The 16,741-nt window shown below is 35.6% G+C and overlaps 1 protein-coding gene across 2 annotated transcripts in view; it reads left to right on the forward strand.

Annotated features, from left to right (window-relative positions):
- Window positions 1-16,741, forward strand: part of CAMSAP2 (calmodulin regulated spectrin associated protein family member 2) — a 75,868-nt gene that overhangs the window by 27,877 nt on the left and 31,250 nt on the right. The window contains exons 4-7 of one of the 2 annotated variants that reach the window (XM_039329535.1): window positions 2,523-2,606; window positions 8,281-8,313; window positions 11,231-11,372; window positions 13,558-13,697. In XM_039329535.1, coding sequence (XP_039185469.1) covers window positions 2,523-2,606; window positions 8,281-8,313; window positions 11,231-11,372; window positions 13,558-13,697 — 399 coding nt within the window. The remainder of the gene's footprint in view (window positions 1-2,522; window positions 2,607-8,280; window positions 8,314-11,230; window positions 11,373-13,557; window positions 13,698-16,741) is intronic. The other variant, XM_039329536.1, reaches the window with a different exon arrangement.

Consider the following 16,741-nt stretch of genomic DNA (forward strand, 5'->3'; position numbering starts at 1 on the left):
TGTGTCCACCCCATTGCCAGCAACGGAAAAAAAGTCGCAATATGTCACGATACGTCACGTGATGTTGCAAGTTTGACACCCCTGCCCTAGACAGTGATGGAATTCAGCCAGTTCGCACCAGTTTGGCAGAACCGGTAGCTAATTTTTTGTTGCCCAGGCCCAGAACGGACTTCCGGAAGTTGCATCCACACAGAACCGGTTGTTCACATATTTGAATCCCACCACTGCCCTTAGACAGTAAGCTTTCGTCATATAGTATTTCTTTGCAATATTTGAATGTTAACCTGTAGCTTTCAACGAAAGTGCAAAGCTGTATAAAGAGGAAAAGAAACAGCTTGCACAAATATTGTTGCTCATTTTCCTAATTTGCAAAGTTATTTAATTCAGCCATTGTGATATTAACAAAATTAAGTTGCTAAGCATGATAATCTATGGGATATAACGACAAAATATTTAGCTAGGGTTTATTTAGCCCAATTTTATGTTTCCTGAATTTTCACCCGAAAACAAATCATGGCCATTATTTCTTAAAACAAGCCCTAATGTGATGCTATGATTTGAACTTAGTTTCTGAATCCTTTAAAATATGGTTTATAGTTATGTCTGACTTTCTGCTTTATCTAGGATACTAAACACTTACATATTCTGTCACAATAGAAAGAAAAACAAGAGACTTGTGTATATATTAAAGACATTTACTAAATAACAAATGTGGAAAATACAGCTTTAAATAGGATACCATTGGTATTATATCCTTCGAGTGAAAAATGAAAAGTATCTGACAGTGGCCTCTTCAGCAAACCACAGTGATACCAGAATGGCTATGCATACATGCCTGATATAAATGTTATGTTTGCATGTGTGCACCAGCAGTTGTAGAGTGATGTGCCTGACCTCCCCAGTGGTAGTTATCGATATTTTCTAAATCAGCAAAGGATGGTTTACTGACTTTTTTTTCACACTTTAAGTTTTTTCATATTTAATGCTAATTAGGGCCTTAAAGTACTTAGCCAGTATTAGTGGTGCTTAATATCTAGCAAAGGTTTAAGCCAGGGGTCTTCAAACTTGGCCCTTTTATGACTTGTGGATTTCAACTCCCAGAATTCCTCAGCCAACCATGCTGGCTGAGGAATTCTGGGAGTTGAAGTCCACAAGTCATAAAAGGCCCAAGTTTGAAGACCCCTGGTTTAAACTCAGGGAGTTATAGATTTGGATTTTTTAAAACAACTCTATAGAATTGGGTAAAAAGCTTTATATGATCTGAAAGGAAATCAGACTAATTTTGGAGGAGGAAGTCTTGGGATTTCTCAAAGTGGTCAGGTAATTTGGTTACCTATGGTCAGGGAACATATTGGTTAAAGTCAAGGGTTTTTTAATTTTAAGTTTACCAGTAGTAATGAAACACTCAGAGGGCAACGTAGCAAAGGGCAAAGACAAAACAGTACACAAAACAGTTTCATGTTCTGTTTGAACAGCTAATGGTGTATAGCAGGGGTAGCAACCTTGGCTCTTTTATGAGTTGTGGACTTCAATACCCAGAATTCCTGAATCAGTCATGCTGGTATATAGGATAACTAATAGCTTAATGTAGTCAAGCAGTGCCCTTTCTTTTTTGGTATTACTTTTTTGGTGCTACTTTGAGATACTATTCAGATATTTAAAAAGGAAAGGCAGAAGGAAAACAGATAAGGAATTAGCGAGACAAATTGCAATTGGCTTGCTTACAGTAGATCATAGTTTGCTCAGCAAACCATGAGCAAGTGGCCTAGTTTGTGTGTAGATCAAGCCTTATTCTTAATGACTAGTCAAATCCAGATCAGATGCAATATTTTCACAAAGTCTGTATTCTTTCTGCATGGAAGTAGACATAGCAGATATGTATGGCAATTATAATGCAAAATTGTTCTCAAGTTGCTGAGATATGTGCTATTCATTTATTTTCTACCAAATCCTTAAGATGATGTAAACAGCAAGAATGGAAATAAATGATTAAATAGGCATTTGTTGATTTCTTGAATCAGTGCATTAGTGGTCCAAGTTCCACGTGTGGGAAACCAGTGCAAATATATTGCATATTCTGCTATGGTGCAAAGACAATATTAAAAAGGGAGTGTCTTCAGCCTTGAGCCCCCCAGTTGTGTTGGACTTCATCTCCCCTAATCCATAACAGAGCTGATGGAAATGCCAGCTAAGAATGGAAGGAGTAGAAGTCTTAACAATTACTAGGGAGGGAAAAGTTTGTCTTAAAGTGTCTATGCAATTTCAGTGTCACTTCTAAGTATTGCTAAGCTCAACTACTTTAAAGCTTTGAAGATTAAACTCATTTGGCCTTTTAAGATTCATTTCTACACTGGAAGAACACCAAGAAAATTGGAGAGACTAGTATTGCAAACAATTTTTAAAACCTTGCCTGAACTGTTTCAAAATTGCCCATGGTAGAATAATTATACTAAGTAGACTATTATTTATATCTCAGCAAGAAAGCAAAGTTTACTTAAGTCTAATTTTCTTTGCCCTTTTAGGCAAATGAACACTTAAAGGATATAATGGAACAGGAGCAGAAGCTAAAAGAGCAACATGAGGCAGAAACTCCAGGAGGTCAAAAGGTATGTGTGCAAAATGCACTAGTTAAGAAACATTCAGAATACCGTAATTGCAACTAATGAGGGATTTCTCTTTTTAAAATATGTTCTAAGACAGGGGTAGGCAACCTTGGCTCTTTTATGACTCGTGGACTGGAACTCCCAGAATTCCTGAGCCAGCAGGAATTGAAGTCCACGAGTCATAAAAGAGCCAAGGTTGCCTACCCCTAAGAGATCATTAGCCAGTTTGGTGTGGTGGTTAAGGTGCTGATCTAGAAACCAGGAGACTGTGTTTCTAGTCCCACCTTAGACATAAAGCTGGCTAGCCGACCTTGGGGCCAATCATCTCTCAGCCCAACCCACCTTACAGGGTTGTTGTTGTTGTTGTGGAGAAAATAGGAGAAGTGAGTATTATATATGTTTGTTACCATGAATTATTTATAAAGTTAATGAAGAAATAAATAAATAAATCGAAATTTTATTCATCGTTTAGATTTCCTCACAGTACCTTTTTTTTTGGAGAAAATTCAGAGACATCTTTTGCTTTGGTACATCAAACACTAAGCAATACAATATTAAAATAAAAATAAAATAAAACAATGATTAAAAGTAAAAGTAACCACAGAAACCAGAAGTATATACATGGATATCCCCATAACATGCAAATATATGTCTGACTTTAAGAAGAAATATGCAAACATTTTAAACACCCCCATTCAGTATTTCATCCTGAAATGTTGTTTGTTCAGAAAAGGTAGTGTTTATGAATACCATCATTATTATAATGATTGAATGATTAAAGTAAAGGTTGATGCCTCTATCACTGTACACTTTTTCAACCAAAACTGTTTTCTCCAGCTTTAAATATAAATAGATCCAATAAAAGGTATATATTTGGCGATCACAAATCTGGCTGGTAATAACACAAATTCAATTAATTTCTTACATTGCAGTGGTTGATGTGCATTCAGAAATATAGATAAAAAATCTTTTACATTATTTTTAGTTATTTCAGGCTCTGGAAAGAAAAATACCTAATCTAAAACATGTTTACATTTCATTTAATAATAAAAATGAAAATGATGATGTGGAATGAAATTACTGTTTAAGATAAGTAACTTCAAAGTAGCATACAGAGTAGGAATGTAATTTTTAAAAACCTGTAATTTAAAAGTACATTTTTACAAAAAGTGTATTACTTCAATTCCCAAACCAGGTACCCTGCAGTAGTGCCTTTACTCAGTTCCCATCACCCTCAATCCAGGATGGTTACTACAATTTATGTTACCCCAAAACAGAATTATAATCTAGCAAACTTCAAAGGTGGCCAAAAATATTAATTCCGATCATAATTTTACCATTGCAAAAATAAATTATGCAGAAAAATACCAGATTTATCAGTCAAAGACTATGTATTTCATCTTTATTCCAAATGACTGATTTTTTTCTTGGAAAAATTAAGTTATAGATTATAGTTAAGTTATTAAGTTAAGTTATAGATAAATAAATCAATTAAATTATTTGTACAGATACAATATTTTCTCTCAACTTTTTATTGTAAAAAAGATTTCTTTCATCATTTACACATATTTTTGCCTGAAAACTTTCTATTTATAATAGTGGAAAGCTATACTAGGCACTACGTTCAGTCTCTCCTTACAGTTTTTTAAATTAACTGTTAGGGAAAGATATGCACCGAAAGATAATGCATTATTCTCTTTTGTTTTGTATAATTCCATCTGTTTTCTTTTTTGCACAATTTTGTTAGGGAGTATCAAAGGAGTGGTATATATCATTTATTCATACAGATCTTAAATGCAAGCAATCCAATGGCCCATTTTCCCTTATCCAACTACTTGGTTGTTTTATTATACTTCTCAAGGTATATAGCATATAGCATTATATAAAGTGAATTTAATTTTTAAAAATCAGATGCTTATAAATGAACACAGATGCTTATAAATGACAAGGTATACCTTTGGAGAAAAATTTCTGCTTCTGTCAAGGTGATAGAAGCAGAAATTTTTCTCCAAAGGTATACCTTGTCATTTAAAGAGGGACTTACTACTCCCATCTGTGTGTTTTATTTTGAAAACTTCATTGTGGGAAAGACAGAGATTTTAAACAATTGTATTTCACATTAATAAACAAAAAGATTACTAACATCCTTCTCTGTATAATTATGAGTACATTCCTTCATGTGAGTTGTAGTTAAATCATGAAGCTTCTGACTAACAGAAGCATCTCATTTCATCACACCAGGTCTCATGCCTACTAGATACAGAATCAGCTAGGATTTTTAGGATTTAGGATTTTTAGGATTTTGAACTGTGATTAATATTCTATTCTTTAATATTTAGGGGTCCCCAATCTCCAGTTCATGGACCGGTACTGGGCCATGGCATGCCAGCAACTAGTCCACACAAACAAGCAAAGCCCCATCCATGGGATGCAGGCAGCACACGAAACCATGCACTCTCCGGTCTGTGGAAAAACCTTTCTCCACGGAACCGGTCCCTGATGCCCAAAAGGTTGGGGACCTCTGTTCTAGCTTGTTCTAAATCTGATAATAATAGTTTCACTGATCAGATAAATCAAACCAACTACATAATCAGTTAAAGACACGTGTGTATGTGTGTGTGATGGCATAACAAGCCAAGATATGATCATTCAGGTATGATCAAAATGTGGAGCTATCCATGGTCATTATAAATGCCAACAACTTCTATTATCTTGTAGTTACTTATAATTTCTTGATAATAGTACACCTTGGTTGGCTTATTCTACTGATTGTTATTTTAATCATATGCTGTATGTGCGTAGCATCAGTCCTTTGCTCAGTCGTGGATGTAATTTTCCAATGTAAACTTCGTTAAACCAGTGGTTGCTTAGCCTCAAAAGAGAAATATTTTTCCCCTCCCATTTCATTCCATTTTTCTTGGTGTGTGACTAACCAAGCTCAACTTCTTCTCCTTCCTGTCTGCATGCTAAATTGAGCCATTCCTAGCTATACAACTGTCACAATTAGATTCTGCATCAGTTTTGCTAAAGTGGTTGACATAGCTCGATAATTGCCCTGTCACTTCTCATGACTCTAGTCTCCTGTTTTGGCCCTTTTCTGTCCCAGCCCCCAGTTTGTTTTCATTATGAAGAATGGAAGTAAATTATTTGCTTCGTTGAAGACTATAATTAATGACTCACAGCCAGTCAGATGTAGGAACTTCCATGAATTAAATTACTACAGTTTATAGGTCCCTGCCCTCCCCACTTTATTTCTCTGGTGTTATATTTAGAGGATCACACTCTAGATTTAATTGTCACAAGGAGTTGAGTTTTTCTGCCTCCTCCCTTAGCCTAGAAAGAACTATAGAGCTGTTATTTTTGCAGCATTTTAAAGACAAATATTCTACCAAAAATGCACATTAGTTTCAAGTAAGCAAGACCTCTACATTGCCAATATTGATGGTTAGTTTTTTTTTTTTGCTTAATGAGATGTAGTAACATATTAAACCTTGAAGTTTTATGGATGCATGGATGCATGAGATAGATAGATAGATAGATAGACAGACAGACAGACAGACAGACAGACAGACAGACAGACAGACAGACAGACAGACAGACAGACAGACAGACAGATAGATAGATAGATAGATAGATAGATAGATATTATGGGCCATTTTTAGAGTACAGAAGAATAATTGTATGGAGTTGTATCAGGGATTGTGAAGTAATGCTGATGAGGTATTTTAATAGCATTTTATTTATTTTATTATTTCTTATTGAGCTTGTATGGTGCCAAATCCACTTAGATTCATGGAAACTTACAAAAAAAATTAAAACTATTAAAACGTTTGTGGTAGAACATAACAGTTCAAACCAATAACATGTCATGGTAAACAATGTAAAATTAATATATCCACAGTAAATGGTAAAATGGCAAAGCTTCTATAGCAACCTCTAGCATCATAAAATAAATTAATCATTGTTCAATAAACAGAGTCTCATAATAGAACCACAATCCCATAATTCATAGTCCACAGCTACCAGTTGGCACTTAACCACCAAACCACCATCCAGAATAGACCAATCATCTCTGCTTTCTCATTATAAGGGTGACTATTGTAATATCCAAAGGGAGAAGACATTCTACCGACCATAGTAAAGAAATGTGTTGTTGACTCTCTCTCTCTCTCATCTTATAGTAACATGGGATAAATAACACCTTCTCTCTGGATGGGTTAATTCAAATTGGCAAAAGCACTCATGAAGATACCTTAGTGCAGGGGTCCTCAACCTTGGCAACTTTAAGACTTGTGGACTTCAACTCCCAGAATTCCTCAGCCAGCAAGTCCACAAGTCTTAAAGTTGCCAAGGTTGAGGACCCCTGCCTTAGTGCTAAACCAGATAGGGTTTTTAGCTTAAAATCTGCAGTTGGCCTTGAGCATTTCTTCCTGGCAGTTAACACTTGCTAGCAAGCAGCTTTGTTAAAACAATATAATCCCTTTTTTTTTGTAGTTTAACTTAACTTATATTGTATTTTAACTTTCTGAATAAAATAAAAAAAATATAGACAGCAATATATTCCTCAAAGTTACGAAGGAAACTTATTTCTTTTATCATCTACCAAATGGTTTATGACTGGAAAAGCAGGAGATAAGCCAAATAATATCTGATGTAGACCTAGTTCATAAATTAACTGATGACATTCTTAAAAATTTTGTCCCCTAGGGAAAAAGAACTCTCAGAATAATTTTAATGTTTAAAATTATGAATAGAATTATTTTTAATATAGAATAACTCTGACAACAAAGGTTCTTAAAACAGCTTCTAATGATTCAGAATTAAATATTAGTAAATTTAAAATGGATTACAGTAATATTCATGAAAGAAAAGAAAATGTTTAAGCAGTAATCAGTAAAAATAGTATTGCTTGGTAGAGAATCTTCTAAGAAAGAAAGTCACCCAGGAAAAACTACCTATGTAAGAAGTAAAATTTTGCATTTGGCTTTTAGTATGAGAATTCAGAATACATCCAGTATCAGTGGGTGGGCACTTAATAACATTATTTGTGCTAATAATTTAGCTCTGCATTCCCTGTATTTTCCCAGAATATAATTTCTTTTTCTTTTATTCGTTACCAAAATGCTAGTGTAAAACTCATCAATATATAACAAGTTTTACATTATTCATTTTATTAAGAGTGAATGAGCTTATCCTTAAAAATTGAACAAGATTGGTTTTTTATGATCAGAAGTGCCATAAAGGTGTACTTCCATTGCTCATGGAAAAACGTAGAATAAAAAGGTTACAAGGTTCCAACTCCGACTTGGAAGCCCCAGTGTAACTCATTCAAAGATTAAATTGTTTTATTTGATTAGAATAATAGATTAGAAATAGCTACTACATTTTTGAGATAAAAGGTACTGTTTATGTGTATGTCAATTTATCTCAGAATGAGAGTTTTTCTGCTGCGTGTGCTGAACTGACAAATAGTAGCTCATTGTTTTCACTTGGGTACTCTTAACAATCCTATTTGTAATAAATGAATGTGTATTTCAAGACAATTAAGTACAATTAATTTTTCATGAATCTGAAAATGGCTTAAAGAAAACTGTAACGGTGGAATTGCTCAATGACAGTCATCGTGTTCATGTTCTTCTTTGCCTGTTGCTTTTTTCCCCTGCTGCTTTCCTTGAAGTCTCCTTCCAAGTGGTTTTGGAAACTGGTTCCTGTAAGTTTGTCATATTGCTTCACTTTGATTCAGTAGTTTAACCTTGTATCAGTTGCTTTGCCAATGTTGTGGTAGTGCATTCATGTATCATTTCTGCCTCCCCACCCAAAGGAGATAGCAGAGATAATTTAAGGTACTCTGGAATAGTGTTGGCCCCATCATCCATTTCACAATTTTCAGGAGTGAGGAGTAAATGACTTACAAAAGGAGAGCAGATAATGAAGCAGGTCCAAACAGCTGAGAACCATTATCTGCAACAGCATGGATGATAAATGAGTATGCATCAGGATTGTGAATGCTCATTTTAGTTTTATCATTTAACTCTGTCTGTCTGTCTATCTATCTATCTATCTATCTATCTATCTATCTATCTATCTATCTATCTTCTATCACAGTGGTTCTCAACCTGTGGGTCGGGACCCCATTTGGGGTTGAACGACCATTTCACGGGGGTCGCCAAACAAGGCTGTCCGCCATTTTTCCCCCTTTGGCCATGCCCCTTGCACCCGGTGATGTATAAGTGGTTGGGGGTCACCACAACATGGGGAACTGTATTATGGGGTCGCGGCATTAGAAAGGTTGAGAACCACTGTTCTATCAGATAGATAGATAGATAGATAGATAGATAGATAGATAGATAGATAGATAGATAGATAGATAGATAGATAGATAGATAGATTTATATATTCACACACATATGATTACAATTGCTCATTTATTATATATACTTTAAATACATAATTATCATTTTCTACAACAAAAGTTTTCACTTCCAAACAAACTTGGCAGCAGATCTAAGCTCATTTTATTTCTTTAATCCTAACATAGTTGTGATTTAGGTTTGAAAATGCAGAAATCTTCATATTCAACACATTTATTTTACTAAGATGGGGAATTTTAGAGGGGAGGAGGAAAAATTGTTCTAACATGTCAGAAACATAAAAGTAGTTGTTACAAAAGGTGAAATGATATGTTAGCTTGGGATGTGTTTATGGGATACCTGTATACACATTGAGACATATACACAGAAGAATGTATGGTATGTATAATACAGATACACATGCACTTTTGAGTGTTTTGAAAATTATTTGGAAGACATAATATGAAACAAGTGGGAATGAAATGCCTCTTTAAAGGAGTCATATATTTTCGCAGAGTGGTGACAGGTAGCTAGGAGTGTGGGAAGGTGGACAGAGAGGAGCAGTAGTATCTGCAAAGTTTTGTTTTCTTGCCCCTGTGGCAGCTGGTGTAAAATGGCTGTGTTTGGCTGCTTCTATCACCATCAGTTTCATTATTTATAAGAAGGTCACACACTACAAACTTCGAGAATACCTGTAAAAATTAATATCGTATATCTACAACAAATCCTTTCCTTAGAAAAAAGAGGGGGGGGAAGGGAACATTGAACATCACATGTAATTAATGCTCAGTCGTTGTGAGAAATATACAAGAGTGGATCCCCGATGCTTATATGAATTCTTTGTCCCCTTCTGTAATTTGAAATGACTCTTACACAATTCATTCATTATTTCTTCTCACCCCATTGTAAACAGAAGTAAACAAAACTGAAGTCTTTGAAGTAAAAAAAAAATGAAGTCATAGGGTGATGGGCATTTTAAAAAATAGAACTGACAACTTGAAAGAAGGAACATGGGCTTCTGTAAGAGAATTTAGAAGCTTACAAATATCTCAGTCCATATGAAAAGGCTCAGAGTTTGCTAATACAAGAAGAATAAATATGCATAAATTATACATTAAAAAGCAGTAAAGACACCTAATATGAAACAATTAAAACACAGCTGATGAGTTTGAGGCGATGTCTGATGTATTAACTTTCAGAATCCAAAGAGAGCCTGATTTATCAAACTCAGATTTGCCCAAATGCATAATTTGTCATACTTCCAAAGAATAGTCGATAGCTGTCAACAACAGACTCAACTGGGAACATAGACCACAGTATAGCCAGGAAAAACCCTGGCTTATATTTCTTAGTTAACGACTCTTTCAAGTGCCTTAACAAATGCAGTTAATATTGTTTTTGAAGAGAAACAAATTGTGGCATGTTATGTTGAGAGTGACTGATTGACTGATTAATACATAATGTTAACCCATAGGCAGTGACTTACCCAGTAGCTGCACTCACAGTTAATGCTAGGACAAAGCTAAATCACATTATGGTTTAATGTATTGCATAAATCCTATTTGTGAGGTTAATTGTGGCTCCTTGATACCAACTAAATCTATAAGCTATTACTTGGAACTAGTTTATTTAGTTCAGATTGAAATAATCAGCTGCAAAATACATGAAAAGGAGCTAAAGCTACACTATACTTTTCAACTCACTGGACAGAAAATACAAATATTGGAATATCATAATTAAGATATTTTCCTCCAATCTTCACACACCAAAGCTTTATCAAGTTTGTAATAGGGCCATTCAGGGCACTAATTCAGTTTATTACAAAAAATGACCTTTTGTGTTCTAGAAAGTGTGGCTGAACTTGAGCTCAGATAAGGAAATTGGATTCATGCGTTTATACTCATCCATAATGTGCTTTGTTTATGGCTTTGTTCAAAGCATGAAGCAAGCGCTGTGGTTTGTAATCCATGGTGTGTGGGTCTAACCATAATCTGTCCTGTTTTGTGTGCCATCATTCATTTTTGTTGCTCTGATCTCTTAATTCCTTAAGTATGAATATTGATGATCTAGAAATATTGTGTGGGTGTTGGAGAAACTTGATTAAAGACTGCACACCTCTGAATGGAACTGTTTAAATCTACATAAATTAAGAAAATGAGATCTGGTTTAAAAAATCTGGATTTGTTTGTTTGTTAGTAGATATTTAGCTGAAGAGTTTCCATCACATCACTCTTTGTACCAATGTTTCTGGATGGTTTTCTTGTTTTTATATGACAGGCCCGATACCGGAAGGAACAGACTTTGCTTAAGCAGCTGCCTTGTGTTCCCTTGGTGGAAAATTTGCTGAAAGATGGCAGAGATGGATGTGCTTTGGCTGCTCTGATCCATTTTTATTGCCCAGAGATTGTTAGATTAGAGGGTAAGTCTGCTTGATTACGATAAGCCTGTTCATCAGGCATTAGACTAGCCTTTTATTTTAACTGAATCTTGGCTTATTTTTCCAATTTGTTCATTGATATTAAACCAGGGTTCATTGGCTCAGGCGTAACAGAATTATGGTTTAATGCAAACCAGACTATTTGTGCTATCCTTGTTTGGCTGAGTTCAAGTTCCCAGCTTTATGAACTCTGTGGTTTTATGAAATTGGGAATATCTTCACCAATTGGGAATTTGTCCTCACCAAATCAGTGTGGTTCAACTGAAAGTTTAAGTAAAATACAAATTTAACTTTTTTTTTTCTGTGAGTCATTTTTATTCTGGCAGCATGTTTAATAAACTAACATTTAAAATGACCAGATAGATAAATATTTGGCTTTTATTTGGGTGTGACAATAAATAATTGCTTAACAGAATGCCAACAAACTTTTCATGGGTCTCTAGCTTATAGGCCCCCCCTCCCCCCCGCCTTTCCCATTCCTTAAGCACGATTATTGCTGTTTTGAATTAATCACAGCTTTACATTTTTCTTCAACTATGAAAGAAACAAATGAACTGCAAGCATGATTAATGAAGTTTTTTTAAAAAAAAATAGACAATATTAATAGCAGTTGTAAGTAAAAAAACAAGCAAACCCGAAGTTCAATTATAGAAATAAAGCTGATTGTCTCTTCACTATCTCATGGAAAAGATACTTGGGAAAGAGGCAATTTGGCTGCTTAGGAGTAAATAATTACTACTAAGTGGGTTTTTGCTGGTCAAAAGTCAACAATTTAATGAAATTAACATGTGAATGATTGCACAGCCCAAGCATACCACTCACTTGTTTTTGCTTTCACAGAGACATGTAAACCAATTGAAAAGGTAACTGCTTAATAGGAATCAAGGATTATGATTAACTGTCCTGACAAATTGACTTCAAACCAGATTTTGCTATTAGTTTAGAACAGGGCTTTTTTTGTCATAAAACACCCAGAATGGAGTTCCGGCACCTTTTTTTTTTTTTTTTTTACAAAAAAAGCACTGGTTTAGAATCCCTTTTTAGATCCACTCACTTAACCCTAATGGTTGGTCACGCTATACAAAAGTATCTCTTTTCAGATTTTTAACTATTTATTTACAGGAAGTGAAAGCAAATGCAGAAGCACATGTTGGGGGGGGGGTTACATCTGGATTGGTGAAGTATGTTTTAGTATTAGGTGCCATCATTCCAAAGTATTTATATTTATTAATGTGTGATGAGCCAGTTTGTTGCAGTGATTAAGACACAGGATAGAAACTAGGAGACTGAGTTTTAGTTCAGCCCTTAGCCCAGGGCAGGGGTAGGCAACCTTGGCTCTTTTATGACTCGTGGACGTCAACTCCCAGAATTCCTGAGCCAGCCTTGAATCAGTTCCTTTCTCTCAGCCCTAAGAAGAAGCAGGGGACAAACCATTTTGAAAACTTTGCCAAGAAAACTCGTCCCGGCAGTCACCAGGAATCAAAAGCTGACTTAAAGGCAGCCAAAAACAAAAGTATAATTCCACAAAATACTGGTCCATTGTTTTATTTTCCGTGTCTAGTAGTTTCATTGTTTACAAAATCACTAGTTTAAAGAAGTTTACCTAACTGAATTGGCACTGCTGTGAATAAAACCCTATAAGGCAGTGGTTCTCAACCTTTTTAATTCCGCGACCCCCCAACCGGTCGTAAGTTGAGGACTACTTAACCGGTCGTAAGTCGAGGACTACTTAACTGGTGCAGTACCGTTTGCAGAATGGGACTTTTGGTGGGCTCAGCAGGGCAGAGACAGCCTGGACAATTCCTATTGGCTTTTGAAAGCCAATAGAATTAGACTCTATTCAAGAGAGTCTATTCTATTGGCTTTCAAAAGCCAATAGAATAAAAGGGAGTAGCACAGCTAAGGAAAAGGGGGGAAAAGTGGCGGACTGCGTTGTTTGGCGACCCCCGTGAAATGGTCGTTCGACCCCAAATGGGGTCCCGACCCACAGGTTGAGAACCATTGCTATAAGGGGATTCCATGGTGCTCTATGTGCTTAGTTGTTTTCTTGCAGATGTTTCATTACCCAAACTAAGTAACATCCTATATAGCATCTCGGAAATGAATTCTGGTTTCTCAGTACTGGGAATTGTGGAGCCACATCGTTTTTTTTCTCCCCATCATGTAGATATCTGTTTGAAGGAAACCATGTCACTGGCTGACAGTTTGTACAATCTGCAATTGATCCAGGAAATTTGTCAGGAATACTTAAACCAATGTTGCCATTTTGCACTGGAAGATATGTTGTATGCTGCTCCTTCAGTAAAGGTAATACAAAAACGAGATGGCTGTAGTTGTTTTATTCCCCCCAGGATGGGATAATTGTATGCAGGGTCCTCCTATTGCCTTCTCTTGCTATTTCAAAAATTAAACCATATAACCTATATTTTATTTTCCAGTGGTGATTTATTGATTGCATAAATTTTCACTCCCATACCAACTCTGCTTTCTTCTGCGTTGCATCAATTATCTTTCAATATTTGTGAATATGGAACAAATTTTCTCAGTGTTTAATTGAAGGGAATTAATTTTGTTTATCAAAACTTCTTGTTTGCTATCACAATTTAAACATGTAATCTGGAATTAGGCTAAGTCTTCAAAACTGTCAGTTTGCCCCCTTTCTTTTCAAAGGGGGAAGAGGAAACGTTACTCAGAAACCATGACTGGAACTACCAATGTGCATCCAACCTCTTTTTTGAATATGTTTTCTTTTTCATGAATCCAAAAAAGGAGTTTTCTGTTTAATTGAAAACAACATTATAATTGTACTGTATTAAGGTGACTGGAAATAACAAACACTTCTAGAATGACTTATCTATTTGTAATAACCTTTAGATTTCCATTCCAAAAAGATGCTTAATCTCTTTAACTAAGGTTAAGTTAAGATTAAGTTAAATAAGATTAAATCTGATGTACCTTTCCGGGGAACTATGTCTCCGTAACTATACACAGAATTTGGGGTTTTTTTTCTGAATAAAGAATTTTCTATCTGTTTAATCTGAGCTTGAGGTTGGGATCTCTGGCAATTGTTTTGTGAGGTTTTCAAATTAAAGACCTTAAAAAGTAAAGAGCTTTTCTGGCCTGGTTGAAATTTCACCATTGTTAATATTTCCTTAGCCTTGCACATTTAAACAAATGAGCATTATCATGTTGGCTTACTACAGTGAATGTGTATGAGACATTTAAACTGCAAAATTAGAAATAACGGAATATGTTACGAAAACCCCTTTAATTCAGGCTAAACGAAGTAAGGGATACATGTAGATAAAATGCCAAACTATAGCTAAATCCTGCTTAATATATCTTGATAAATGAACTTGATTTTCTCTCAGATTAATGTTAGGACACAAATATGACTGAATCCCGATTAATATAACTTGATAAATTAACTTGTTTTCTGCTCTGATCCTGAATTATAAAAGTGCATAGACTTTGGATCACTCATTAAGAGAAAACTCAATTGCAATGTGTCTCAGAATTTTCAGAAATGTATTCCCCATATGTAAATAAGTAGTAAGCTAGTGTAGTGTAGTAGTTAAGGGATTAGACAAGGAACAAGATAGAGATAGTTAAGTTCACGTTTACCCTCAGTCACAGAAACTTTCTGACTGATTAAACCAACCTCCCAAAATTTGTTTTTGTGGGGATGAAATACAGAAAAATCTACCTGTAAAATGTCTTGAGCTGCTAGAGAAAAAGCAGGATATAAACGTAATAAATAAATAAAACATTACAGAAAGGGTTACCAGATTTTCCTCCCAGAATTTTGACAAGGAAACACAACTACCATTGTGCCATGGAATCTTGTACTCCCGGCATTTCAGTTTAAGTGATCCCAGGGAGATCACTTATTCTAATATTCTAAAATGGCTATTTTTGAATAAGTCTGGCTTGTTGGTGAAGGCCAGTAGAATGCCTAACGCCTGAAAACCTTTTACTTTGGGATCATGGGTTAGTCATTTTAATGCTCAAAAGAAACTGAATTCAGTTGAACCGAATGCGAGATGCATGCACTTCAGAAGACCTAAATATAAGGTCATAACCTGCTTTTAAAACGTGAATAAGCCTCCCCTGCATTCTGCTGAGTCAGTACAGTTTTGATCCTCACTGCAGCTGCAATCTGCCGTAGCTATTCTCAGCTTGTTGTTTTATATTGCTTTTCCACTGAGGAATCTGCTACTTGTTATATGAATTACAACATATCTGCAGAGCACATGAGTCTCCTTTTGCAGTTTGATGTAGTGGATAGTTTCTGTCCTTTGATTTCAGTTATACTGTGCTCCTACGTGATTTTACCTTTCTTTCCTTATGGCAACCAAAAATCAATTGCTTATTTAAATATACAGTATCTTTGAACCTCTTGATATACTATAATATGGTCTTTAAGCAAGTGTGGGCAGATTTATAAGAGGTGGGGAGGGCAAGAGGGTTAAAAGTGGAAACATAAACAGCTGATAATGAAGAAACAAAAAGACCATAAATGAGATGGTGTATCTGTTCTTTTATGTGCCTTGGATGATTCCTTAGGGCAGGGGTAGGCAACCTTGGCTCTTTTATGACTCGTGGACTTCAACTCCCAGAATTCCTGAGCCAGCCATGACTCCACGAGTCATAAAAGAGCCAAGGTTGCCTACCCCTGCCTTAGGGGGATAGGGCTATCAGACAGTTACTAGAGGCAGAGAAATTTAGAAAACTCTGATAACCGATTGGCCTTCTGAATTATTCAGTCCAAACCTGGTAGCTACGCTACAAATTTGTGGTGTAAAACATTGTGGAAAAGCCTTGTTTCCTTGAATGAAGCTAGATTTTTGCCATCTTTAGTATGATCAACCAAAATATCAAGGTTGTGGAAAGAAGTTTAAATTCCCACAGAGGAATTAAAAAATAATAATTAAAAGGTTTGGAAGATAAATATACCGTATATGCCGGCGTATAAGACGACTTCCAGAAGCGCTAAACTTGGCGCCAAAGACGGGGGTCGTCTTATACGTCGAGTCGTCTTATACGCCGGAAATACTGGTAGTTTCCGGCGTATAAGACAACGTTCTAGGAATGCGGCTCGGCGATAAAGACGGGGGTTGTCTTATATGCCAGGTCGCCTAATACGCCGGCATATATGGTAATCTTCAAGTACTTTTTGAATTAAGAACTGTTAGGCTATATTCTTTAAAAATTATGTTTTTTCAATACAGTTTCTGATAAACCAAACAAGACATTTATTAGGAATACTTGGGAAGCTTCTCTATAAATAAATTTCAGTTTTTCTGCTTCCTCACTTGAAAACTTCATTCCTAAATAAATCACATGGTAAT

The sequence above is a fragment of the Crotalus tigris genome, unplaced genomic scaffold (genome assembly GCF_016545835.1).
Source record: "Crotalus tigris isolate CLP2741 ecotype Arizona unplaced genomic scaffold, ASM1654583v1 scf7180000024401.5802323, whole genome shotgun sequence".
NCBI lineage: Eukaryota > Metazoa > Chordata > Lepidosauria > Squamata > Viperidae > Crotalus > Crotalus tigris.